A 27,111-nucleotide genomic window follows, 5' to 3' on the forward strand; every position below is an offset into this window, starting at 1 on the left:
TTGGTTATCTGAAAAGGAGAGGCTGAAATTCAATTATATCCCTCTTTTGAGAGAGTTGGCGCAAAATGATCCAAGTGATTTTAGAAATTATCTCAGAATGAATGAAACAACTTTCATTAAACTATTTAATTTATTGAAAGTGCACTTAACTAAACAGGACACGAGAATGAGGACATCAATATCAGCAGAAGATAGACTTATTACCACTCTGAGATTTCTTGCCACTGGAAGATCTTATGCTGACTTTAAGTTCTCTGTAGGAATTGCAGCTCAAACCCTCGGATACTTAATTCCTGAAACCTGTCGTGCTATTTACAATGTATTAAAAGGCGATTATATGAAGGTAAGAAAACACAATATCGTAGTATTTAATCTTTTATTAGTATTTAAAGTATTAGTTCATACAGGGTGTTTCAGTTTTAAATTGACAAACTTTTGGAACAGTTAGAACTTTGAAAAATAATTAACATATAACACAATAACATTTTCTCATATAAACTTAATACCATTGGGGCTTTGTAAGGAAGTTAAAGTTCTCAGAAAAATAAAAATATGTATTTGTCAATTTAAAACTGAAACACCCTGTTTATCTCGCTCAATATTACTAAGAATCAGAATGTATGTCACTCCCCACACCTTCGTAAAATTCAGTAATATTCGTTTGCATAGGGTTGGTAGGAGTCGCAGGTGAGCTTAAAGGAGTAGAAATTGAACTATTTAAAGAGTTTGATTCATAATCTAGAGGACTAGCCAAATTTATATACACTGGACCTGGCAAGTATTTGATAAATTGCTTTGCAAATTGGTGTTTCCTAGAGAATAGTTAGTTGGTTGTGGTGGATTAAATATATCAGTGCTTCGAGTTAACTCATTATACAACTCCATCATTAACACTTTATTTATTAACGTTTCGGCAAGTAGATGTTGATTGCCATTCATTCTTTGTAACTTTTTAGCCACGTTCTGTCCAACTACTTCCCATTCAGTTTGTGCTGGTTTTACTGGTTCTCGTAAAGCTTCGCTACAAGTACGCATGAATTCTTCTTGACTTTTCATAAATTGCCGCTTCTGTGCACGAGGAGTATCAACTGATTTTTTTGGTGTGGTAGACTTTCTAAAGACCTAAAAAAGAAAACATTTTCTAAACTATTTCAATTGCACTGCTCTCTAACTTTTTAAATTATAGTTTTTCAGATAGGTACCTTCTTTGTACTTATCCTAAACGATGTTTCCTGTTTCAGTTTCCTAAGCGAAAGGAAGATTGGACAGAAATAGCTGAAGAATTTAAAATAAAATGGAACTTCATAAATTATGGGGGAGCAATTGATGGAAAGCACATCCGCATTGTACCACCTCCAAATAGAGGAGCATTCTATTATAACTACAAGAAATTCTACAGTGTAATTCTCTTAGCCTTAGTAAATGCTAACTATGAATTTATTTGGATTGATGTTGGAAAGCAAGGACGAATGTCTGATATGGGAGCTATGGAATGGACGACATTTTACAAAAGACTTAAGGAAAATAAATTAAACTTTCCCTCAAACGAAGAAAACGATGAAAAACTAAACTACGTTATTTTGGGAGATGAGGGATTTGCTCTATAACCAAATATTTTAAAGCCGTATGCACAAAAGGACATTAGCGTAAACGAACGGGCATTTAACTATCGCCTGTCTAGGGCTAGAAATGTCTCTGAAAATTCTTTTGGTATATTGGCATCACGTTTTAGAATTTTTCACACTAGATTAGCAATGAATCCTGAAAATATTAATTCAGTTATTCTTACTGCCTGTGTGCTGCATAACTTTTTATTAAAAACTTGTAAAACTTATGTTTCATCAACAAGCTTTGACAGAGAAAATAATGTGGCACATGCAGTTCATTTAGGAGATTGGAGGCAAGATGTTAGGAATAATCTTGCTTCGCTTGAAGCAAATCGTTCTAAAAATGCGTCAACAGATGCAAAAGAAAATAGAGAAAAGTACTGTTAATATTTCAATGGTCCCGGAAAACTTAGATGGCAAGATGATATGCTGGAAATTGGAAAATCATGAATAGCAGTTTCATAAATTTTAGAATATACTGTTTACATGGATTATGAACGCACCGACAATTTTGCATCATATAGTAAAACTTGTAATTTTGTATACGACTAAATAAAAATAAGTTATTATTTACCTGTATATTATATTGTTCCTCAGTTTCATTTTCCACAGATATATTACTTGTTTCATCAATGGATTCTTCAGGCTCAACAAATATTTCACTTTCTTGGCTATTACTTGGCATTTCCTGGTCTTTCGTAAATAGCAACAGATTAAAGTACCATAGATTTGGTTTGTAAATATCATCACTCCCAGATCCTGTTCTTTTTGATGATTCAACTTTCCTCATCTCTTTGCGAAAACAGCCTCGCAAATTTTGAATCTTCTTCATCACAAAATCCCTGTTTGCATTCGAATATCCATTTGATTTACAGTAGGTAACTAAATTGTCATAAGCCCTTGCCTTAAATTTTTTGTTGGTGTATTCTTTACATTTTATTTGCCACAAACAAGGATGTTCCCTGTATATGGAGATAAATCTTCGATAAATTCCCTTGACATATTTTGATCTTAAAAAATATATATAAATTACAATTTTATTTATATTTAGGTGTTTGTACTGCACGCTCTATCAGATATTTATGCAAATTTTATCTAATATTTTATTATTATTTCCCCGGAGGCTTTACTTACCAGCAGGTAAGTCTACAGATTTTATTTTACTTTTTTACTTTTTAAGAGTCCGCAGAAAAAACTTACTGTTAGTCTTCTCATTAAAACTGCAGGTCTGCACTTGTAAACAAATCACCACTAACAGCCAGTTTATCTGACAGTTTTACCGTGGCGGTCCAAATCCCGAAGATAAAACTTTATGTGTATGCCTTGCTATTAGATCGTGGAAAGGGCCTTCCGAGGAAACCATGTTAAAACAACGCGTCAAGTACACTACCTTACAGGTGACGTGAAAACGTGTGCATATTATGGAGAACACAACTTTTTCAACTTTTTGAATGGTCTCTCTGAATCTCAGGAATGGTGATTCTTAGGAAAATATGTGTAAGGACAATTTTTATAGATAATTATGAATAGAGGAATATGTTTCCGCCGGGTTGCCTATCAAAATATAGCCGCAAGTATTTTTAATTAAAATTAATTGATTTTGAAAATTGATTTATCCGGTTATATCGGAAGTCGACGTCATCTTCGTTATTTTAAATGGAACACTCTATATATTTTTGTATTTTTGGATTCTACTTGAAATTTTATGGTCACTTTGTATAATAAACCTAGTTCCTAAAATTTAGATATAGGTTTTGAAATATTGACATTTTTATGAAAAATTTGACAGACCAACAATTAGATATCAATTTGATATTCGGTATGTGAGTAGAACTCGTATGGAACAACCTTACACAGTGTTATTCCAAATAGATTCCAAAAAGACAAAAATATATAGGGTGTTCCATTTAAAATAACGAAGACGGCGTCGACTTCCGGTATAACCGGAAGTGCTATGATCTTGAAAATATTAGTTGTGTTTCCCCCACTGACTGATAAGTTGCCAAATTTTAAATTTTTTCAAATAAGTAGGTACTTTTCCAAATATCGATTGCGGCGATTCCCGGTGGGATACACTGTATAAAGTAGATTTTTTGGATTAAAACGTGTTTTTATTTCTTTTAAAGCACAGTCAGAGTACAAATAAACTAGAAGATAATACAATTATAAACACATTGGTTTGTCGCCACGGTAGCGCAGTCGGTCGAGAGTGCGGTGGCAAGCATTTCTCGGCTAGGCTTCCTACTCTGGTCCGGGTTCGATCCCCGGTGTCGGCACTGGCAATGTCGATGGATAATGGGTGTTTGTCCGCGTTTTTTCAAGTGTAGCCCCCTTCCGCACAAGCCTTTGGCTTTTGGATTTGGGGGTTGTCTCATTTCTGTGGTGTGTTTTATGTTTATTGGTACAAATAACGAAGAAACACGCCGTAACTGCAAAACAGTATGCACTGCAAACTGATACGGCCACGCCACCAATATATTTCTACCTCAGGTGTCGAATGCGGTTAATTCCAAGAAAGTGACGCAGGGATCTTCTTGGAATTCTATTTCGACAAATATCGTATGGGCTGTATACGTATATGTAATTCGGATCATAAGCAATCGCTGTGGTACACGCTGCTTTATTAGTCTGATAATATTCACGTCTAGTACCACAATGATCGTTGTAAAAACTTAAAACAGATATTGAAAAAAATTTCATAAAATATTCTAATTACCAGGTAACAAAGCGGCAACTGTTAATCATGAGGAAATTTTACAAGCGTAATTAATCATATCTTTGAAAGATGTTTTGTGGGACGCCTTCATTATTTAAGACCCGTGTCCATCTATCCACTCGAATAATACGCTGGCCTTCCACTTATCTGAGTTTTGTCAACGTTATAATTTTATATGTGATTTATGACTGTCATACAAGAGGGATTAATATGTTTCTTGTTGCTACTTTGAGCGGTAAGTTAGTTTAAGTTGAATGACCTGCCATTTATACGGTCTTTAAGATATTTTCCTGATTTATCGAGTTCCATTTAACCTCACTGTCGACTTTCTGGGTATTATGGAAATTTAACTATCTAAATATTAGTTCGAGTGTGAAACTGGAAACAATGTAATCAATGCTGTTTAAAGCTTAGTCAACTGTACAATGAAATTTACATCTGTTTGTAGAAATAAGAGGCAATCAGTGAAATGTAACACTTTCTACTCGTATTTAAGATTACAAACTCAGCTTTCATGTTATACAGAGTCTACCTTTGACTTTTAGACGTGTCAATAGTATGTTTTGTTAAATTCCGTCGTGAAAACTTAATTTTTTTAACATTCTTTTAATAATTTTCATACCTCGCCGCTGGACATAATGGTGTAACCCTAAATAACGGCGAGCGTTAGTCTCAACGTACCTACAATTGAAAAATCTCATAATTTGAAGGAGAGTTTATTAAAAAGTAAGTTTTCACATCACACGTCATGACGTACTACTCTTTGGCCTGTTACTTTTGTTGTCCTGTCATCCCACATAATCGAAAATTTAATTTAATTTTTTTAAATAAGATAAACTATGAAACACTACTTCACAAGTAATCTAACAGAAAACTCAAGTAGTAAATAATTATTTTAAAACATAAATTAATTTTGTATACAATTAATAACAAACCTACGTACCAACATTAGTTCATTTGCTCACATTGACATCAAGAAAATATGGTGACTAAAATTACACGTCGTTGCCATAAGAAAACAATCTGTTTTCACTAAATTATTTTTCATTAATTTCACTGTGTAACAGTTGATTAAAATATATGTATTTACAATATTAGTTAATATTTAATAAATTATGTAAAATTTCTTATTTTTTGACACTATGTTTTTAATGTTGAGCGCTTCGACCACAGTGATATAAACAAAAGATGGCGCCATTAAAATAAGACGTCTATAAGTTATACATCTGTTTTACTAAATTATTTTTCAATATAACTTTGCACAATGTAGGTTAATTGAAAAACAACTGGTGACGCTCAAACGTATGTAGATCGCATATTAATAGTGCTTTGAATATAAGAAAAATTGATTAATATCGACGATTGACATCAACAACATAAACATTTACAAAGATGAATGTAATGTTGCCTTCTCAAAGTAAATTGATATTATTTGAACATTACAACTATAATTAGTAGAGTTATACAACACATTATTGATCTATTTTGATGTACATTTTTCATAAGGTAAGTAATTGTATTCGTTGTGGACAATATTGATTTTACTTGAACAATTTTTTGGATACATGTTCGTCATGCGTCTATTGTTTTACTTTTATATTAGATACAAATAATTTTTTTGTACGCCTTGGGGCAAAATCGAACTGGTATCTGTTTCTTTTTTTCTAGCAAATAACCCAAAAGAGCATGGGAAGATGAGAAAGTGAAAATATCAAACAAAAACAGTAATTTTGATACGAAAACTAACAAAGTGAGTAAGTAAAGAGTCTCCATTTATGAAAAATCACCTGTGATCTATAATTTCATTAAGTATATTTGTGACAATATTAATATTAAACGGAAATAGACAAAAATATACATCGTTAATTATAATTTATAATAGATTTTACCAATGTAACAACATGTTTACAAGACCACCACTGCAGCGTGCACAGTTTTTTTCATATAATCCACAGTAACTCGTTAACTGTCCAGAATTTGATCCTCTACAACTTTTATTATCATTTTGCTCTAAAAAAATGTTTAGGAATGTGTCTTTTGGTTGGATAGTTGGGAGGCAGTCCCCAAGCAACCCTGTTTGGAATTTTTTTTGCGGCTCCTATAAGCCGAGCATAACTTTATTGGATTAATTTTATTGATTAAAGATATATAAAACTATTTCATTAAACTTAGTTATTTTTTTGTTTATTAGCAAAGCGATAATTTTTAAAAATTGTAGAAAGAATGTTTACATTAATTCATTATTCTATAAGCTGTTTGATTGCTAATAACCGACACGCCAACACCATGCTCAAAAGTAGGTACCTATAAGTTTAATCATCTCAATGTTTATTTAGTAGATACGAGTATAGTTCTTAATTTATTAGTAGGGCTGTCAGAACTGAGTCGCCTGACATAGGCGTACGTATTATTTATTAAAAAACAAATTAAATTGTCTACAATACACAATACACCGCTATAAACATCAACGGATAGGAATTATGTAACATCCGCACGATAACAAAGCAACGGTATACTAAAGTGACGTGATGTGGAAAGCATTCTGAGGCAACGACTCACGCATGTCTCGCATGAATCGCTTGGCACGCCATTGGTTTGCGGCTCTCTGACAGCAATACTTATTAGTCCTTAACAACTTATAGTTTTTTTTTTAAATATATTTCTGGAAAGTACTCAAGCATGCTTCTTAGTGGACTTACACCAAGCTACATAATAATTATTAAACAAAAAATATAATTTATACCTGTAATTTAGTTTTTGTGTACGTCAAATTTCATAGACATTTATTTTCAGTTTGGTTACATTCTAGTACAATTATTTTTTAAATAAAAAGTATTACAACCACCAATTTTTTAATTTAAAATTTGAAATAATCTCTAAGTCCACATCCATTATTTCAACCCCTTACAAAAATACTTCAGGGTTGAAAAAATTTCAGATGTTTAGTTTCTTTGATAGATAATCACCAAGTTTGGTTTCTTTAGATTGATATACATAGAAGATAAAAAAGAACATTTTTTTTTTGAAATTTTTGTAGGGGTAACTTTTCAGGGTTTTTTAAAAAAAATTTATACCAAAGCCTTCTATTTTCATCAGAGAATCGTCCCTTACATTTTTACACCCTGTATATTGTAGAGAAAATGACAGTAATTGTAAAAATTTATAACACTGTGAAATTACTATCACCAATTTAATTAATAATACATATTTACATATAATTGTAATACAGAAACGTTGCGTTGTAGTATCATAATAATATTTAAAAAATATAAAAACGTCGCTATACAAAATAAAAAATATCGTAAAAATACATTGAAAATTTGCAAATAAAACACTGTAATGCCACATTGAAAATTTACAAAAATTCTGTAGATATACCAAAATTATGCTTTATAACAAAATTATACGATTTAATTTTTTTTTGTAAAATTACTGAAAATACTGAAATTACAAGTAAAATTACAAACAATTATTATCAGATTATGTATGCATGTATGTATGTACGTATGTATGTATGTATGCATGTATGTCGAATGGTGGTGGAACTATTTTTCCACCGCGGCACTTAGGCCCCTTGTACACCCTCATTCATTACTCGAGTGCTTTTCTTCAAACCATCCTATTTACTACACGGGTGGCTTGGTGGCAAGGTCTCGTACAGTTTATGTATGATAGCGTGGTCTTGAGTTACAGAGATTTTCTTTGCTCTGTTCTCATTACCATTTATCGGGGACCACACGCATGCGGCAAATGTTGGGCGACCCAGGTCTCTGGTAGGCTGCTGCCACAGCCACGTCCCGAGCCTGCCTTAGGTCACCCATCCAAATTCCAGCCTGCGTCCGTGATGCTTACCTCGGCAGAATGAAATCCACCGGCCAACACACCCGGCTAGGCGGTCCCCTACTATTATCAGAGTAATTCGCATAAATACTTACTTTCAAAGCTTACATGGAAATAGAAACATCCCAATATTTAAAAAATCTAAGAATCTATATTTGAAGCACGACCAATTAATTATTTCAAGGCATCCTCTGTACTGCAGAAGTCAAATTCATTTATCTTTGTATATTACGGCAAAAGTTAATTACCCAATTTAAATATTTCATCGCCTGGTGGCGCACGTCAATTTGTCGCCTGATCGATAGTCCAGTCACAATAATGCACCTAATTAGTATGATTGATGGTACAATTACATTTACGCTATCGTCCTCACCTGACATATTCAGTCTCAGCTCTCCCTCCAGATATTCTCCTACACGGATCCACTGATATTTGCCGTTTGACATCTGCTTAAAGTGAATTATGTTGTAGCGGGCAGGGCCGTCTCCGTTGTTGTCGAAGTGGAACTGATCCCCGCTAAGACCTGAAAAAAAAATTGTTAAAAAATATAGATTTTCAAAAAAAGGACTCAAGTTATTTGTAAATAGTAAAAAAATTGCAACAAGGATATTTTTGTTGCTCTATTAATTAAAAAAATTGGGTTTTGAACCAGAAAAAATATTTTAAGACAATAATTTATGCAAAAGATAATCATAGGACACCTTATTGACAAGTGATAACTAACGTTACGTCACAGTATGACGTATATATCAGAGAACACTATACCAACGAGTAATCTGCGGCTCCTTTGATGTTTTGTGGTCACGCTAGAGTCGACCGATTTGAAGCAAACACAATCGTTTACACTGAGAGAAGTTATACTTATGAATACACTGAATGAACTGCATCAGTATCAAACATTGTTCATATAATACATGGGTAACTGTGATAAAATGTAGGCAAACTATAACATCATCGCAATGGTTTTCATAGCATTGTTTTATATATAATTGTCGTAAGGACCTAAGCTCTTACTTTTGTTATATACCTAGGTACAGTGTCCAGAATTGATGATAAATGTATTGAAATATTGGAAGCTAAGGGAAACAGAAATCACCTTAAATAATAGTAAATTGTAGATAATTCTGATAATAATAATAATAATTCATAACTCTTAGGGAATCTGAAAAGGGTTAATCCTTCACCAGATTTCGATGAAAACTGCGAAAAGCACAATAATCAGACATTTTACTGATTTCAAGTCGATTCTAAATGAAAACGAAATACAATACAAATAAATTCACTATCAATTAACGTTATACAACACAACTGTCCACCACTAAAAAACTATTTACTAATTACTCGTTTCTCCTATTTATATTTGATGGCTCTGACAGTCACTGACAACTGACAGCAACACAAGGAAAGGGTAGGAAAACTGTTAACGCAGAAAGTCTTGCTCTCGCTTCTCATTGGTATAATGTTCTCTGTTTATACGCTGATCATATTATTCTGCCATATTATACTGATGTTTTGAATGTATTTAAAATCCTGAAGTTGTTCACTATAAACTTTGACAATTTACATAAAATATAATAAAAGAGCATTTTGAGATGGATTGGCTGCATGTTTATTGCAGTATAGTCTGCTTTTCATAATAAATTTATATTAAAATTAACCAATAGTTCGGAGTAGGTATGAATATTAAGAAAAACTTTTGTACAATACGTAATTTTTTTCTCAGCTATGAAAAATGTCTAATGAAAACGATAAGTTGTGCATATATAATCTGATGGGGCGTGTTGTCACATTAAAGTGTGTTTCAAGTTTCTCACATATCAGAACAATGTATACGTGTTTATTCAAAATTTTCTCAACAGAAGGCTATTTTTATGATATCTATTATGCTATTTTATTTATTTTATTATTCTTCTCGGTCTTGTTGGTACAGGGTGCTCCTAAGTAATCTAAAATATTTCAGAGGGTGATTCTTCAAGCCATTTTTGAAAAAGAGTATTAATATATGCTCAAAAACCAGGAGCGTACCTACGTGTGCGCAATTATTTAAAAAAATAATTTAGACAGCACTTTTCATTCATTACTTGACATAAAAAGTCTCTCAGCATTTTTTTTATTTCTGGAAAAAATGTTATTTTTCTAACTCAATGTGAAAAAATTCTAACGTGTGTGTGTAATATACGCCAATGACACATTTTTTAAATAATTTGATACTGTCATACGTATGCCCCTGGTGAGGTGATTAAATTTTATTTTACTCTGAAACACGCTAATTGGAAGACTAATCAAATTTTGGGAAAACATTGCATTATTGAGATATTAACAGAAAATGAGAAGATATTAAACTTAGCACACCATATTTTGAAATGGAGAAATTTTTGGAATATAAATACTTCTTTCATAAAGTAATTTGAAATATTTTAGACTATTTAGGACACACCCTGTATATGGGATACAGTTATGTGAAAATGAGAAAATAACATCACAGTGTATAGGGAGATTCGTACCTGATGTAAGCTTTTATGCTCTGTTACTGTTGTGTCGTTTGAAAATCATCGTTAAGGATAAAAACTATTTGGAAAAAAAATATTCTAGGTGTTTCTCTGTCTGTTAGTGAGTTAGAAATTTCTTGAAGTTTTTCTGTTATTGTTCTATCTCGTAATGTGGTATATGGAGTCCTTCAGGTTTCAAACTTTATTCTATGTGAATATATTTCCGAAGAAATAGCTAGGATAGGAGCCACATGAGAAAACATCTGTATTGGACAATATTTACTCTGCTAGGGCCAGGGACATCGATAAGTACCACGTAGTGGATTAATTTATTTTTACCTTTTTTACAAATCATTTAAATTAGAGTACAAACTAGACCATACTGATTATTATGACTGTGTACTGTAAAAGGTACTACTTCAATTGTAAATCGACTCGTAATTTAGTAAGAAAAATATTTTGGCAATACTTAAAAAAAAATAGCAAATAAGTTTAATTAACCATGGGGAGTATTTTCAAGAAATATTGACGTTACCATTTCCTAACAGTTAACCACTAAGTTGAAGTATACATTGAAGACCATCTACAAGAATACATAACCTCATATTACACTAAATTCCTAACATTTAGGTCTAATTATTTTCTTTATTAAAAGAGGTAAATTTTACCAAACTTTGACGTAAATAGGATTTAATCTAATTTAGGTTACCAATATAACCTAATGCTCAGAACTAATTTTAAATTTAGGTATAAAATTAATTTAATATTTTATGCTCATATAAAGAATAGTTTGCCGCATATCTAAATAGGGAAATATAATCAATTTAGACCAGCAAGTTTGAAACTAGGAAAACATTTTATTTCAAATAGGTCCTACATAACCAGAAAGTTAACATTTTAAGTTTTAACGACGTTAATTAAAGGAGAAATGCCAATGAAGGCTAAAATACTGGGAAGGAATACTATAAGGTCGCTTGATACTAAATATTTAATTGAAATTTCCTTATGTTGTAGGTATATTTTTCTCTCTGCCGATAAACATTTTAAATGGGTAAAAAGCACCTCTAAAGTTTATCCATAAAAACAGATTTTTTCAAGAAATCTCTGTTTCTATACAATTTTTTTAAACCAATTGAAGTATTTCGAACCGCAGGGGTTGCATCTCTTATCTTTGGTAAAGGTAAAAATTCTTCTTTTTCAAATATGTTCTGTGCAAAAATTGTAAAGAAAATCAAATATTTACAAAAATTTTATTATAAAGAAAATCTAATTCTAAAGTTTTTTTCAGAAAAGTACATTTCTGGAGGGTAAACTACCCCTTATTAGTACACTTCACTTTTCTTTGAAAAATTATTTGTATGTGAAAGGAAACTTTCACATGTTCTTGTTGTTCTCGGCTTAGGATCTGTGGGTGCGGGCCCGCTGCGGCGAATGAGGTGAGTCGCGGTGAAACATTTGGAGAATCGCCATTGAAGGTGCCGACAGTGAAGAAGGGCGAAACGTTTGGAAGCACTGGATGCGACCAGTTACAGAAACCACTACGGAACGTCAGAGAATCGCCATTGCCTGAGGAACGGTTCCGTACGTTCATCAAGCAGTATTTTTAAAGTATTGTAAAAGTGGTATTTAAAATTTTACTGTAGCCGTGTGAATAAATTATATTTTCAGCATATTGCAGTTCCTGTGTAAAAAAATTGAGTGTATCCTAACATAAAAAAGGTAATTAGCACTCTTGGGCCATTCACGTACGACACATAAAAGGCTTCCGCTTCATAAATATCCCTACGCTTCCGAAATTTAAAATCTTTGCTTTCTTTTATGTCACATAATAATTTTAAAAGAGGAATGCAATTTCAGTTTAATATGAACTCCGAGTTCTGTGTAAATAAAAACATACTCGTGCTACTTCCAACAACTCTTGTAAATAAAAGTCGTCATAAAAATTACTACAGGGGTATGAATTCATATACTCGTATTTTTAGTATCTACAACAGAGAATATAATTAAGGCCATATCCCGCATGCGAAAATAATATTAAGGAAATAAATGAATTTCATTATTGGTACATAATGTTTTCTTTGAAATTCCAGTTCAGAAGCTGACATTCATAACCATAATTGACGCTAATTTTAAAATGAAACGTAATTTACTTAAATTTATTCAAGACAAATAAAATAGAAAGGATTTGGCTACCAATTGTTTGTGTTATCATTAAACTGTCGCTTACTCAAGAAAATGTTGATTTTGAATTCTCTACTCCACACACGTTATAATCTGTACTATGATGTACTAAACGCTAACGCAACGTTTACACCAAAGCAATACGAAAGATACAGCAGATATTATTTTTAAAAAGCTGATATATTTTTAATTTATGCTATCCTTGCGGCGATTGCGATATCGAAAGGGATATATTATGTTGCTTATGTCGGTAACATATGGTTTGTATTGCAAGTAGATTTTCATTCAATCGCTAGGGATACGAGCTGTTTGACTGGAATTGAAATTTTATTTAAAATAGAAAAGAAAGGAAATGAAATTTAAATGTATGTATTAAAACAATATCCATGTCTGTGCCACTCACAAAATTTCATTCATATTGTTTATCTAGTCTGTTTTTGAGTGTATGAGACTTGATAAGACTAATAAATTTGCCAATAAATCATAATTTCATGTAGAAAAGTTCATATTATCATAAATTTTTTAAAAAGCTCAGGGAGCAAGTTTGTATATAGTCCCTGTAAAGTCTGAGGATGCATATTGAAATTGAATTGTCCGACTTTGATACTGAACAAGATGTACTGCTGGTGTATTTCTTTATTGTTTTAGTTTGTCATTATTATCAATCAAATATTGCATGTCGACACAATGTTGAAGTTAATCAGAAATAAGGACATATCTAGCAATTTCTGAGTAAGGCTCCGTTATTGATCTTATGATCATCCACCATGGAAGAAAGGTAAATTGTGCATTCGCTATGAAATAAAATTGCAACGTTTGAGTTAATATTCCCATATCAAGAAAATAAGGAGAATAATATCTCTCTTAATTAATATAAATAATAATATAAATATTAAATATACTGAAATGTTTGATTCAATTTTTCACTTGGTACTTACTACTACTAGTAATTATTAGTTTTAATGTCTCAAAGCAGAATATTATATGATAATACATCTGTTGTGGATAAATACTTACAATTTATTTTACATTTTGGAGTTCTTTTATGTATCCTTGAAGCATGTGATGCGATTTAATTGTTACATTCGTTGTAATTTTGTGTATATCTAGTAGCCGATAGCTTGCTGCATGTTGTTCACAGTCTATTATTTTATGTGGATTATCAGAAAAGTTGTACGATATCTGCAATAATTTGTTTCGCATAATATCTTTCCTAATTTAAAATTTCAAATATAGTTACTCAAATCAAAGCACGCACATATTATACAAGTTCTATAGTATATTATTATAGAATAAGATTTTTCTAGCAGATATAAAAACGAATTAGCACCGATGAAAAAACTACTTTTACTATTTTATAAAAATTAATTTCAGTCCAATAATCATAATCATTTAATTAAACATTTAATTTTAGAAAAATTCAATTATTTAAAATATGTAAAGTCGTTTCAGTTAAAAGTTTGAATGAAAAAAACATTTAAATTTTGGGTTGCTAATGCGGTGTTTGCCACCATCTCAGATATTAGCAGAAAATGAAATAATGTCACAGAAAATTTGTCCTGTATTGGTTTAATTTTTATAAAATAAAAAAAAACTAAACTAAAACAAAACTTTACAACTTTTTTATATAAATTTCCCATTGTCATTGCTATTTCTGATCATAATAAAAGCCCATAGAATAATCATATTGCATAAAATCGATTAATTCACTCATTAAAAAATTAATTAAAAAATATGAAAATGTCCCCCATAATATATCAAATGGATAATAAACTTTACAAAGGCGTCTTCAAAGTTAAAAGAATACCATAAACTTGTACGGTAAAGTAAGGCAATGGATCATTTAATTACAAAAGCTTATATAATTTTAAATTTGATACGTTGCTTTATCCCGTCTTGGTAAACAGAAAATAATCCCTGAAATTTATAGGATGTAATAAAACCAATGTTCCAGGGATTTAAATGATACTTAAATTTAGGTTTAAGCTGTAGACATTATAATAAATAATAATGTCCATGCATCTAATGCAAGATATGTTTTATATTCTACTAGTTAATTATAATAATAAAAATTTCAAATAAATTTTATTAGCTATTAAGAAATATTTTTTGGCCTGAAAATTGATGGGGGTTGGAGCAACGGGGTCAGACTTGTACAGCACTACAAAAAATTCAGTGGCGTAGAAATTCTGAAGTATAACAAACAAATTAATTTTTGCCTTTAATTACTTAAATCAATAGACGAAGTTTCCTCAATTCACATAAAACTTCAGCGATATTTGCTCTCTATCTCGAAAATTAGTTACTTTAATGTTCATCTCCATTGCTTAGCAATTTTTGTCCTAAACTGAACCAAGGCATATAGCTCTGAAGATAAGACGGAATTAGGAAATATCCTGTAAGTTTACGAAACTAAGCAAAATTATACAATAATAATCCTAGTTCATAGTTTACCACGTAGGTTAAAAATAATGAAACTTTTCATATGTGCAATTTATAGACTCTTAGGAAAAGTAACTGATAAATTACTCAGAGTTAATTATCTTGAAACCAAACGGAAATGATACGTTATTTACAATACTACTTAATTTCATTTTAAGTTTACTCCTAAGAATAACATCATACGTGAAATTAAAGAAAACGGCATTTCCAATGATAGGAAAAATGCAAGAATACCAAAAATAATAAAAGAAATTCTAAAACATTATGAAATTTTTTTGCGAGAGAAATGTCGACATTTCAGGTATATTATTAGGAATTCAGAACAAATTCAACAAATACAATATTAATATACACTGTGCCCCAAAAGTCCTGGAATAGCAAAATATCTAGATTAATAGTGAGTTTTAGGTAAAGTTCAGATATACTTCAAAAAATGCATTCTTTTTGTCATTTGTTGACGTGTAAATAAATGTTTGTACACATGTACATATTCGATTTGTCAAAGTTCATTAAATATTTAATCAAATATGGCTCCAAATGAAAGCAAAAGAATAACGATTTTTATGATGAAGAAATGGCGATCTCAAAAGGTCATTCGATCAAGTGGTTCATTTATTTAATGAACCGTTTCCAAACAGAACGCCAGTATCAAAATCAGCTGTGTGCAGATCAATACAAAGGTTTGAAGAAACTGGAACCGTGGAAGTCACAACTAATGACAATAACATTGTTGTAGTATTGCAGAGTTTTGTGGAAGATCCTCATACTTCTGTGCGTAAGGATGTTAGAGAACATGATGCAAGTAATAAAGCATCTATTTGCCGAATTTTGCAAGAGTTAAGTAAAGATGATTATGATCGAAGGCTTGATTTCTGTGAAACAATAATGGCAAAAGTTGACTAAGACCCTAACTTTAGATCTATTTAACATTTGTTTTTCCAACGAATGTTCTTTTACTGTTAATGATTTAGTCAATCGTCACAATTTGAGGTACTGGAATGATCAAAATCTTCACTGGATGAGAGAAGACCACACCCAGACACCTCAAAAAATAAATTCGTGGGCTGGTATTATTGGTACTACCATTATTGGTCCGTTTGTAATTTATGGTAACTTAAATGGCCAAAAGTACGAACAAATGTTACGTAATCAAATTGTACCTACTTTACAAAATATAGACATTAATATTGACAATATGATTCCAGCAGTACGGTACAACACCTCATTTTGCTATTGGAGTTCCGCAATTCCTGGATCAAATGTTTCCAAATAGATAGATTGGAAGGAGTGCTATTGAATGGCCAGCTCGCTCTTCTGATATGACACCCCTAGACTACTTCTTTTGGGGGACATTTATAATACATAATGTTTATAAAACAATGCCGTTAAATATAGACAACTTGAGGCACAGAATATTTGAGGAATCGCAACAAATTACTAGAGAAACTTTATAATCGTTGTCAGGTCGTTCTACTGTAGGTTAGGATGTTGCTAAATTGAGGGTGGGAGACAGTTTATTAATATTTATTAAAATATATTTTTTATTCAAAGTGTGAGTACATATGTTCGCAAGTGACTCATTTTAAGTATTACGTCAAGAGCGCTAGCCTGCCGCCGCGGACGGTTTTGCAAGCGAGAAGAAACAATGTGCAACGCGGGATATGGTTCCCGGAAGAGGACCACGGCAGATTGGCGCCAAGGACCAGATACTTATATCTGCGACCGACTCTACACACAACGACTCTCCAGCGAACGCTCACCCCGACAGCACTTCTTTCTCACAAACTTTATTTTAAATAAATATACTTCTTTTTTTACCATTGAGAGAGAGTTTTATTTTGCTGTACACCGAAAGCAACCCTCAAAAGTATAATACCATAATGTTAATATTTTTTCGTTTATATTTTTTAATTAAGGTGTGTATATGAACTTTTGTTGTTTCGGGATTTTATAAATGATTATAAGCCACGTGACCACTAATTTTGTATGGAACAGTAATTTTATTTCCTTCATGTTGGCAATTAAATTTCGGTAAAATTAAAACAATAGGATCAAGACTACATGAAAACGCAACATTCTGTTTCACCGGCTGTGATTGGTGTAATTTTTCGAGAGATTCTGTTCAACCAATTAGGGATCGCATTATCTCGAACGTAGACGTATCTAACGGTTTCTGATTGTTCAATGTAAACGAATCATTAATTTTGGTGACACCAAGATTTATGGAATTTTCATTATCAGTACCAGTTGTGCAATGTTGGGTTGCCTAAGCTCGGGGGTCACATGGCTTGTAAACATTTATGAAGGCTCTGTATTTTCTTTTTTGTTGATTTTTTTTTCTGGAATGACTAAACTTTTATATTCCGTGTGAGGTACAGTAACAATAAACTGAAATCTGGAATGTTCCATAAAACTTTATATACTAGTAGATGCTTAATACAATAATTAATTACCGTGTTAAAATTTAATAACGGTATTAATACTATGAAGCTATGCAAAATTAATGCTTAAATTATAATGGAGAATTTGTTTACATTTAATCACTATTTCTTTACCCATTAATTGGGTGGTTTTATAACTAATAGAACCACTGAAATTAATTAGTAAAGTAAACTGTTTTATTAAACTGCTATGTTACAGTAACACGTATGTTGTTAAATATATTACAACGGAATAATTTCATACTTGAATGATTCGATTCTTAATATACAAGTAACAATTTTAATACTATTGAGGTTTGCTTAAGGTGTGCAGCAAAATAAAACTCTCTCTCAACGGTAAAAATAAAAGTATTTTTATTGAAAACTAGTTGGTGAAAAAGAATACGTGTTGTCGGGGCGAGCGTTCGCTTGAGAGTTGTCGTGGTGTGGAGTCGTTCGCAGAAGTATCTGGTCCTTGGCGCCAATCTGCCGTGGACCTTTTCTGGAACCCTGTTGTGTCCCGCGTCTGTTTTTTGTCCTTGCAACTGTTAGATCGGTCCGGGTGGCGTCATACTAGCCCTCTTGACGTAATACTTAAAATGGGTCACTTGCGGACATGTTCACCCACACGATATTGTGGGAGTGAAGATAATATATTTTTTTAAACATGTATTAATAATCTCGTGACTTTATTACGTCCCGTCCTTGAATGAAAAATAATATGCAATTCTATTAAAGAATTTAATTATTAAATATAGTTGGTGTATTTAAGACAAACATTATTGAAAATTGTTAGTGAAGTACAAAAACTTAAAATTTTTTTTTAAAGGGGAATGAATCTTCAGTATTAGTAGACAAATGGCAAGTAACAGGGGAATGTTTTTATTGTCTTGAAATTTGATCTAATCTTAATTGAAATGTCATGAGTAATTTTACTTGACAAAATATTTAATAAATCGCGTCAGTTTAGCGGGGTGTCGGGAACATTTTTTGTCAAATAGATTAAAATCTTATTTGCTTAAATTATCCCAAAAAAACAACAAGTTGACAACAAACAGTTCTTTTTATCAATTACATTTTTAATTATTATCTTTTTTAACAACAGTTTGGAATTAAATATACCCAAAGAAACCATAACAAACGAAAGCCACATGAGGCAAAGTTTCTGCATACGCGACGAACAGGTAATGCTAAAAGACGCTTGATGTTCTTTATGTGGGCACAGAGGGAGTATCTCAATGATAATATACAGGGTGATTCAGAACTTATCCAAAAAAAAATCTGGATGTACAGGGGACCCTTACAAATACAATTTTGTAAAGAAAAAATCAAAAAGGGCAGTTCGAAAATGATTTAAAAATACACTTCTGCACGGCACTGGAAACTGGTCCACTGTAAAACCTGACCTCGCACAATACGACCGACATGGCGGTGTGATAAAAACGGACAAAAACTTTCGCAAGGAAAGAAATATGTAAATAGAATTTTATCGCACCTATTTTATATCGGCAATTTCAACTGATTTTGTCTTTATTAGTTAATAAAATTAATTTGTGTTTTTAAATAATAAAATCATTTGATGTTACAATTGTTCAAAATTTTATCCACCAAGGTGTAAACACATTTGGGTCCGTTGTACTCAGTTTCTACGAAATGTTGTCTTGTTTCACCATAACACAAATGCTTCAACATAAATTAAAAAGATATCCATCAACTCCGAGTACACGCAAACCATTTTTGACACTAACTACTAAAAACCTATTGTAAACACGACAGATAACGGGTAAATATCCCAACGACGATTGCAAAATCCGAACTCAGTATTCGGAGTCGCTGAGGCCACGTGGCGAATGAAGCTAGAGACTACAGTTGTTCAGCTATGTAGTGGTTGAATGTACTATAACTTCAATATTTTTTTTCTCGGAAACTATAAGGATTTTACAAAAAATTTTTTTACGATATTGATTCCATTTCTCATACTGCATCTATTCCCAAACTTTTTTGGATAAGTTGTGAATCACCCTGTGTATTTTTAAAATACATACTATGATTGTGTAGAGCAATAAAGCAACTTTTACGACTAACGGGTTTTGTCTCAATTTTACGTTACTGGTAGGAAGAAAATTTGGAATGGATTATTAATTGCAAAGGTCAATACTCATTCTTTCAGAATTTTTGGAACATTTTCCAAGAGTAATTTTCGAAAAATCTGATTGTAAAGAAAAATCGTAGGAATCTGTGGATTAGCAGCTGGATCATAGTAATAGGTTCAACAAGTCCCTACATCTAAAATGTCAATAAATATAAAAATATAATTAAATTTACAGACTCCTAAATTTTTTATATTCCGTCCTACTTGTTAATGGGTTCCACTGAATTAATTAACACAAAAAAGTCAGCTTATGATGATTTTATTAGTACCTAATAGAGGGAAAGCAAGTTGACAAGTGAGTTTTGAACGTAATAATACTCAAACTAACTTAGGGGCTTAAATTTTACTTCTAATGAATTTTTCAGCAAAATCTCTTCCTGATATTCTTGATAACGATTTTCTATATTACAAATATTTTCCTACTCCCTGTGGTACATTTTTTCCATCCTGTTCTTGAAATGGATGATCTACAGACAATCAAATGATTAAAAATTCTACTCGTATTTATAACTTAACAGCCAGATTCCTAAAGAAACTAGTAATATAAAGTATATAGTATAAAGCCTTCTACTGTACTTATTAATTGCATTTTAACTATTGGAACCTTTCCTGTGATCCAGTTCTCCAAACTACTTTTCATATTCAAAAAGAGTAGTTCTTGTTGATAAATACCATTCATAACTATTGCTTCAGTTTTAGAATTAAAAAGGAAGTTATACGGTTATTTTGGATCACATTTTTTTTTCAGTTATCCACTCAACAAAGTTTTAGAAATTCCCATTTTAAAACTGTTTATTACGTAATGAGCAAGATAGTTGAGAAGTTTAAACTAAGTAATCGCACATTTATTTTGCTCTGTGACATATATCTCTTTGACTGTGTCTCTCACTATGGAATTAGAAAGAATTCACTTTCTCTCATTAATTTCTGTTTTAATAATCGTCAGCAGCCTATAATTGTAATTGTTATGTCTGATTTTTAACCTGCCACATATGGGGTTTCACAGGGTTGTGACTTAGGGCCCTGTTATTCGTTGGATACGTCAATGATTTTCATTTTAAATTGTTGCATAAGACATTATAATTAGTATCAGTTTTGACATACTTTTGCATCAGTTTTGACTTGCAGCAAAAATAATTTATGCAATGAGGATAATTAATAAACATAAAAAAACGTAAACGAAAACTTAAACGGAAACGTAAACGAAACCGTAAACGAAAACGTAAACGAAAACGTAAACGAAAATGGAAACGTAAACGAAAACGTAAACGAAAACGTAAATGAAAACGTAAATGAAAACGTAAATGAAAACGTAAACGTAAACACAAGCATAAACACAATTACAAGCTAAGCACAAGCATAAGCATAAACACAAACACAAACAGAAATACAAACACAAATGTAAATGTAAACGTAAACGCAAACGTAAACGTAAACGTCAACTTATGTCTAAACGTGAAAGTGAACGTGAACGTAGACGTGAACATAGACGTAAACGTAAAAGAAAACGTAAACGGAAACAAACATCGCAGGTACAACCACAAACAAACTCAACTGCAAGCGCAAGCAAAACGTGAGCACAGAAAGAAATTCAAACACAATTACAATCACAAACAAACAAACGCAAACGTCAAAGCAAACGAAAACGCAAACACAAACATACACTACATGCCAACGACTGGCACGATTAAAAACAACAGGCACGTTTAGTATTTAATTAAATTTGAAATATGAGAGGAAACCTCCACTCATCTTGGATATCACGTGTATAACTGAAGCATCCTGTGCATTTATACTTCTGCCAGGGCATCCGGCTGTTATTGGTGATGTGTATATTATCAGAATGCATGCCAGCAAACTGTTAATTACATGAAAAGTATATATACCTAACCGTAACATGAAGGGTTGAAACGTGTTACTTTAAGCAAACATGTGAATTGTGTAATGTAAGTAATAAGTTTACTGGGTTCAGTCAGGGAGAGGTGTTTCATAAGTTTTAAAAATAATAATGCTTTCAGGCAAATAGTATTGAACACCTGCTGCTGCGAAAACGGGTTCATGAAGGAATAACGGTACAAAGAAAATATGATTGAACGGTTAACTTCAGTTGCTTTCAGTTGTTGAGAAACTTGAAATATGTATTTCATCAGGATTAGTGTAAAAACACGAGTTGGGATACATTAAATTTTAATAATAAATGCTGCAAAAATTTATAAAAGCCTACTAATTATTTGTTTCTTATATTTCCACATTTTCAGAATATTTTTTTTTTGCGAATTTGGAAACAAAAAATCATAATTAAATAGCTTGGCGCGCAGTCCCCTGCAGTTTTGGTAGTAAATTAACAAAATGCAGTGAGGGTTGCTTTCCGTGTGCAGTAAAAATGATATTCTCTCAACGGTAAAATAAAAGTATTTTTATTGAAAACAAAGTTTAGTGAGGAGAAATGTCGGGGCCAGCGTTCGTTGGAGAGTCTTGTGTGGAGTAGTTGCTCGCAGGTATATGTATCTAGTCCCTTGCTCCAATCAACCGTAGACCTTCTCCTGGAACCCTGGTGCGTCCTGCGTCCATTCTTTGTACTTGCAACTATTTGATCGGTCCTGCGTCACTCTGGCGCTCTTGACGTAATACTTAACATAAGTCACTTGTGAACATGTGTACCCACACTCCCCCCTGCCAGTATGGATGCCATCACGGAACCTGCACCCGGTTTGGAAAACGAATTCTACTACCGGACCTACTGTGAATGTTTTGTCGCCTCGTTTGATTACTGTAAACGGAATTGGATCACTTGCGGACATGTGTACCCACAGTAGTAATTAATCTAATAAGCAAAATTGTAATAGGACGAATGTTTTTAAATGACATTATTTAATCATTTACGAAATGTAATAGAAAATTTAATAAGTAGGTATTCTCTCAGAAATTCTAGTGAATAATTATTGTACATTAGTGTATTGCAATACTTTCTGACAGATATAAGTATGGTAAGTAAGTATGTCTATATGCATGTACAAACTTTGCAAATACAAATTTTTTGGGCTTTTCTTCTTTAGTTGAACTAACTTTAAATAAAGGCAAGTACCGATTTTTAATAAAAACTATTATGGAATAAAAGTTTTCCCTAAGTTATCCTCCACAATACACGAAATCTGAAAAACCATTTTGAATACGTATCTGAGTATCTAACCGGTTTTTGTTATCTGGCCGTAGAAAATTAATAATCATTCTCGGCAACAGTTAATGCTGCCGGAAGGATAATTAAATCCTGCGAAAGATCTAATAATTTTGCCATTTGGGATCTGGAGTGCTGTGCCACTGTTACAACCAATTATGCCTAATCCTATTGGGGCGCTAATGCAATATAGGATAATGTCATATCTCAAACCGAAAGATTCCCACGGATGTTGTAACAGCTGCATTAGCTGCTCGATATTTGTAAACACTAAGTGCATTACTTTGAACCAAACAGTAGTGTGTTGCGCATTGCAACCCGTGACGCATTTACACGTATATTATGGCAACACTATTACTACCATTAAATACAATCTGACTTTGATAATTACTCTTTGAAATAACCTAAGAATTCAATTACCCCGACATTTTTGTATTTGATTTTTATTTATTGTAATACATGAAGGAAAGGTTAAGAAAAAACTGTTATGTTTAACAGTCTCAAGTAACTACTACTACTACTACTGCTCTGAAGAAGATTAGACTGGTATGGCATTTGTACTACCAAAATATATACATGTAAAATAGAGAAATCAGCAGTATTGATATCCGTATAAGCTACAGTAGTGATTTTCTAAGCACAAATAATTTCCGACAACATTGATATCGTTTTTTTTCTAAATACGAAACCACCATGTCCGTTATCATTAATTAATTGTTCCTGTATTGATGAATCATTTAAGTATGACTATTTGCACATATTAACACACAAACAATATATTGTTATGGATATTTTTGTTTTTGGTTTTTAAATATTGAATTTAATTTTAGTTTTTTAATTTTTAATTTTAATTTATGTGTTAATGTATTGAGTGTTGTGTTTTTTGCTTTTGTTTTATTTCTGTAATTATTATTTAGATTTTACTGTGCATTGTTAAATACAACTTTCTTTTCTTTCTTACCTCGTATATCTAATTATTTTTTTTTATACCCTTGCTAGCTGCCACTTAGATTTTGCTTTAAGTCTTATCTCAGGAGTCGGTTCACTTTCTTTACTTCAGGACTTGTAGCATACAGAACAAGAAAAAATAGAATTTTAAGAATTTACAATATTTATATTTTTCTTTTAAAAATTTATCAGTTATCGTGATTATATCATAACAAAAACAAAACAGAAGAAAATTTTTAAATTGATTGGCTTTTCCTTCAGAAATATTTTCATACAATTTAATTTCTAATTGAACAAAAATAAAGAATATTTTATTTGCTATTACTTTTCCTTATCCTATTAAACTTTTACAATACAAGAGCTTGGTAGTTTTTTTATTTCTTTTCAAAAATTTTTTTTTTGACTTACTTATGAATACTACTTTCAACACTCGCTCGTATATTGTATTGCATAACTTAAATATCTACTCTTAATAGTATAAAATTGACATTTAATTACAAATGGCCGTCAATGTTCGAGATTATTTGAGCTCATTCAAATTAGGATGGTTTTAAAAGCTGGTTTTGGGATTTATTTATCTTTAGCTTTATCCAGGTAAGTCCTGTTATTTAGTTTGACCTTTTTGTTCTTTTTTAAGGTAAACTATATTACAATTTAATTGTTTAAGCTATAGCATTGAGTTTTTATTTATTTTGTGCACTTTATTTTTTATTTTTAAAGGTACCTGTTGTTCGTTGGGTTCTGCATTCCTTGCTGGATGCTGGATGCTGATGGTTTTTTTATACCAATTATGGGCCACTGGAATACTCTTGATACTGCCTTTTTTATGGGTTACAAAAATTTTCTTGCCTGGTGAATTTCTTTGTAGATTTTGAAGATAAACGATTTTTAAGATCACTGGTAAGTTTTATTTTACTTTCTGCCTGCTATATCTTGAATATTATATGATTTTTCTGAGCTACTTCTAATATCTGGCTTCTTCCCAATAAAAAACCAAGCCGTAACTAACAATAAACAATTGTTTTTTCGCCTTCTGGAAGTTTCTAGTGTTTCCTTTTTCATTAAGGTCCCTTCACATAGTTTCCAGTCTTTGGGCATACCTTTTTCACTACACTTTCACCTCACTACTTACATCTAATACATTTGTGACAATGTCTTTTTATTTCTAACATATAAATTTAGTACTTTTTGTGAAATATTCCTTATTTATGTTCTTTCTTTTTGTAGGTCATATTCTGGTTCTTGTAAAGCCAACTTTAGTTTTGACATGTGCTAAATTTTATAATTTAATTTGACATTTGATATTAAAATTTCATCATTGTATTCAGTTGATTGAAAATATCTTCTCTACATCTAATCGTCTACCTAATTTATGCATATCATATTCATCTATGGATATTTGTCTTTCTTTTGATATATGTCACACTGGGTTTAAATTCTGTTTTCTTATTATACTGGGTCTGGCAATTATCGATGTCATGTTTTTTTTTATTTCAAATTATTTTTGCACTTATGAGTTAAATTTAAAATTATCTCCTTTATACTATATGATATTCTTATTTGATACTTATTTTATATTCAGAGTCTTTGTATTAACAATTTAATGCTATTTTAATTTTATTTTTGATCTAAAGTTCGGTCAGGTAATATTTCCATTGTGATAATTTTTTTGTGTATTTCCAATTTGTTACAATATACACCCTGATCTTTCACAAAAAGGAAGCAAAATTAAGAATATAGAAAAATAAATTATTTCAATTAAACATTTTATACACTGATATTTTTAATAGCAATTTTTCTGTTTAATACATTATTATTTACGGCCACAACTATTCATCTGCTCTTTCTTATACAGGGTGTCCCTGAAAAGTTTGGACTACAAGTTCCTTGGATGAAAATAAAACTACTTAGCCTAACTTACCTATATACAAAAGTGCACACCTACTGAGATATAGCCTTCTAAATATAGAACAGATAACCTAGTTTTCTTCAAATAATTTGAAAACTATTTTTCTTAGAAACTTCAAATTTGGTACACATATTTTTTTTATATAAGGGCAACGTTCTCTTTCTAGTGCCTGTGCGCCACTGGCTATCCCGTATCTTTTTGTGTGTACGCCAGTGGCGCCACAATTTATATTTTAAAAAATAAGAGATTTTTTGCCTCTTACAAAATTTTCATATCGTTTATGGATTTCGAGTAAAATTTTTTATACATTATTAAATGTTGGCAAAAATTCCGATTACTAAAAAATAATTTATAACTGCAGCCTCAAAGCAGGGAATAATAATGAAAAAACTTGACCTTAAAAAACAAAATTGACTACACATTTTTAGTCTTAGTATTATCAATCAATAAAATAAAAAATCAATACTAGTAGGTATGTTAAATAAACAATATCAACTAACAATATAAGAAAGTCGACATTAACATTTTAAATAAACCTAAATTGATATTTGTGATCACATTAAAATAATATTCAGTAAATGCTCAAAGTGACCTTCTTGTTCTTTAACGCAGGCATTTAGGAAATTAAAATAAAATTGATCCAATAATTGAACGTTACCTCTCATAATATTAATTTCATTTTGTATTCTTTCCCATAATTCGTTTTCTGTATTTACTGGAAAGCTATAAACTTTGGTCTTCAACACTCCCCAAAGGAAATAATCACGTGGGTTTAGGTCCGGGGATCGAGGTGATCATTTTAACGAGACATTATGTCCTCTACCTATCCCAGTGCTCATCTAAGTATTGCCTTATTGATAAGGCAAAATGGGGAGGAGCCCTATCACGCATGAAAATCGTATTCATTCGTAGTGCTATCGATAACTCTTCAGGCAGATAGGGTAATCTTGTTTGGAGGAATTCTAAATCATTTTATGAGTTGAATGTAGCACGTAATATAACAGGACCAATTAAAAAAACTACCAGTAATACCAGCCCAAACATTAATCTTAATTCATGTTGGAACCGTCTTTTACAGATTCTATGTGGATTTTCATCACTAAACATGTTCATTATGTGAATTAAAAATACCCCCTAGTGAAAGCGGCTTCGTCTGTAAACAAGACTTTCTTGTGGATATTATCGTCTCTATTTCTGACTTTGACTGAAAGCAAGACGTGACGGAGGATCTA

At 31.6% G+C, this 27,111-nt stretch overlaps 1 protein-coding gene across 1 annotated transcript in view; it reads right to left on the reverse strand.

Annotated features, from left to right (window-relative positions):
• The window catches only part of LOC108904924 (metabotropic glutamate receptor 4-like), a 311,527-nt gene that overhangs the window by 49,051 nt on the left and 235,365 nt on the right, over window positions 1–27,111 (reverse strand). Inside the window, exon 7 of the mRNA XM_018707649.2 lies at window positions 8,537–8,686. Within this exon, the coding sequence (XP_018563165.2) occupies window positions 8,537–8,686 (150 nt within the window). The remainder of the gene's footprint in view (window positions 1–8,536; window positions 8,687–27,111) is intronic.

This window comes from Anoplophora glabripennis, unplaced genomic scaffold (assembly GCF_000390285.2).
Source record: "Anoplophora glabripennis isolate ALB-LARVAE unplaced genomic scaffold, Agla_2.0 scaffold194, whole genome shotgun sequence".
NCBI lineage: Eukaryota > Metazoa > Arthropoda > Insecta > Coleoptera > Cerambycidae > Anoplophora > Anoplophora glabripennis.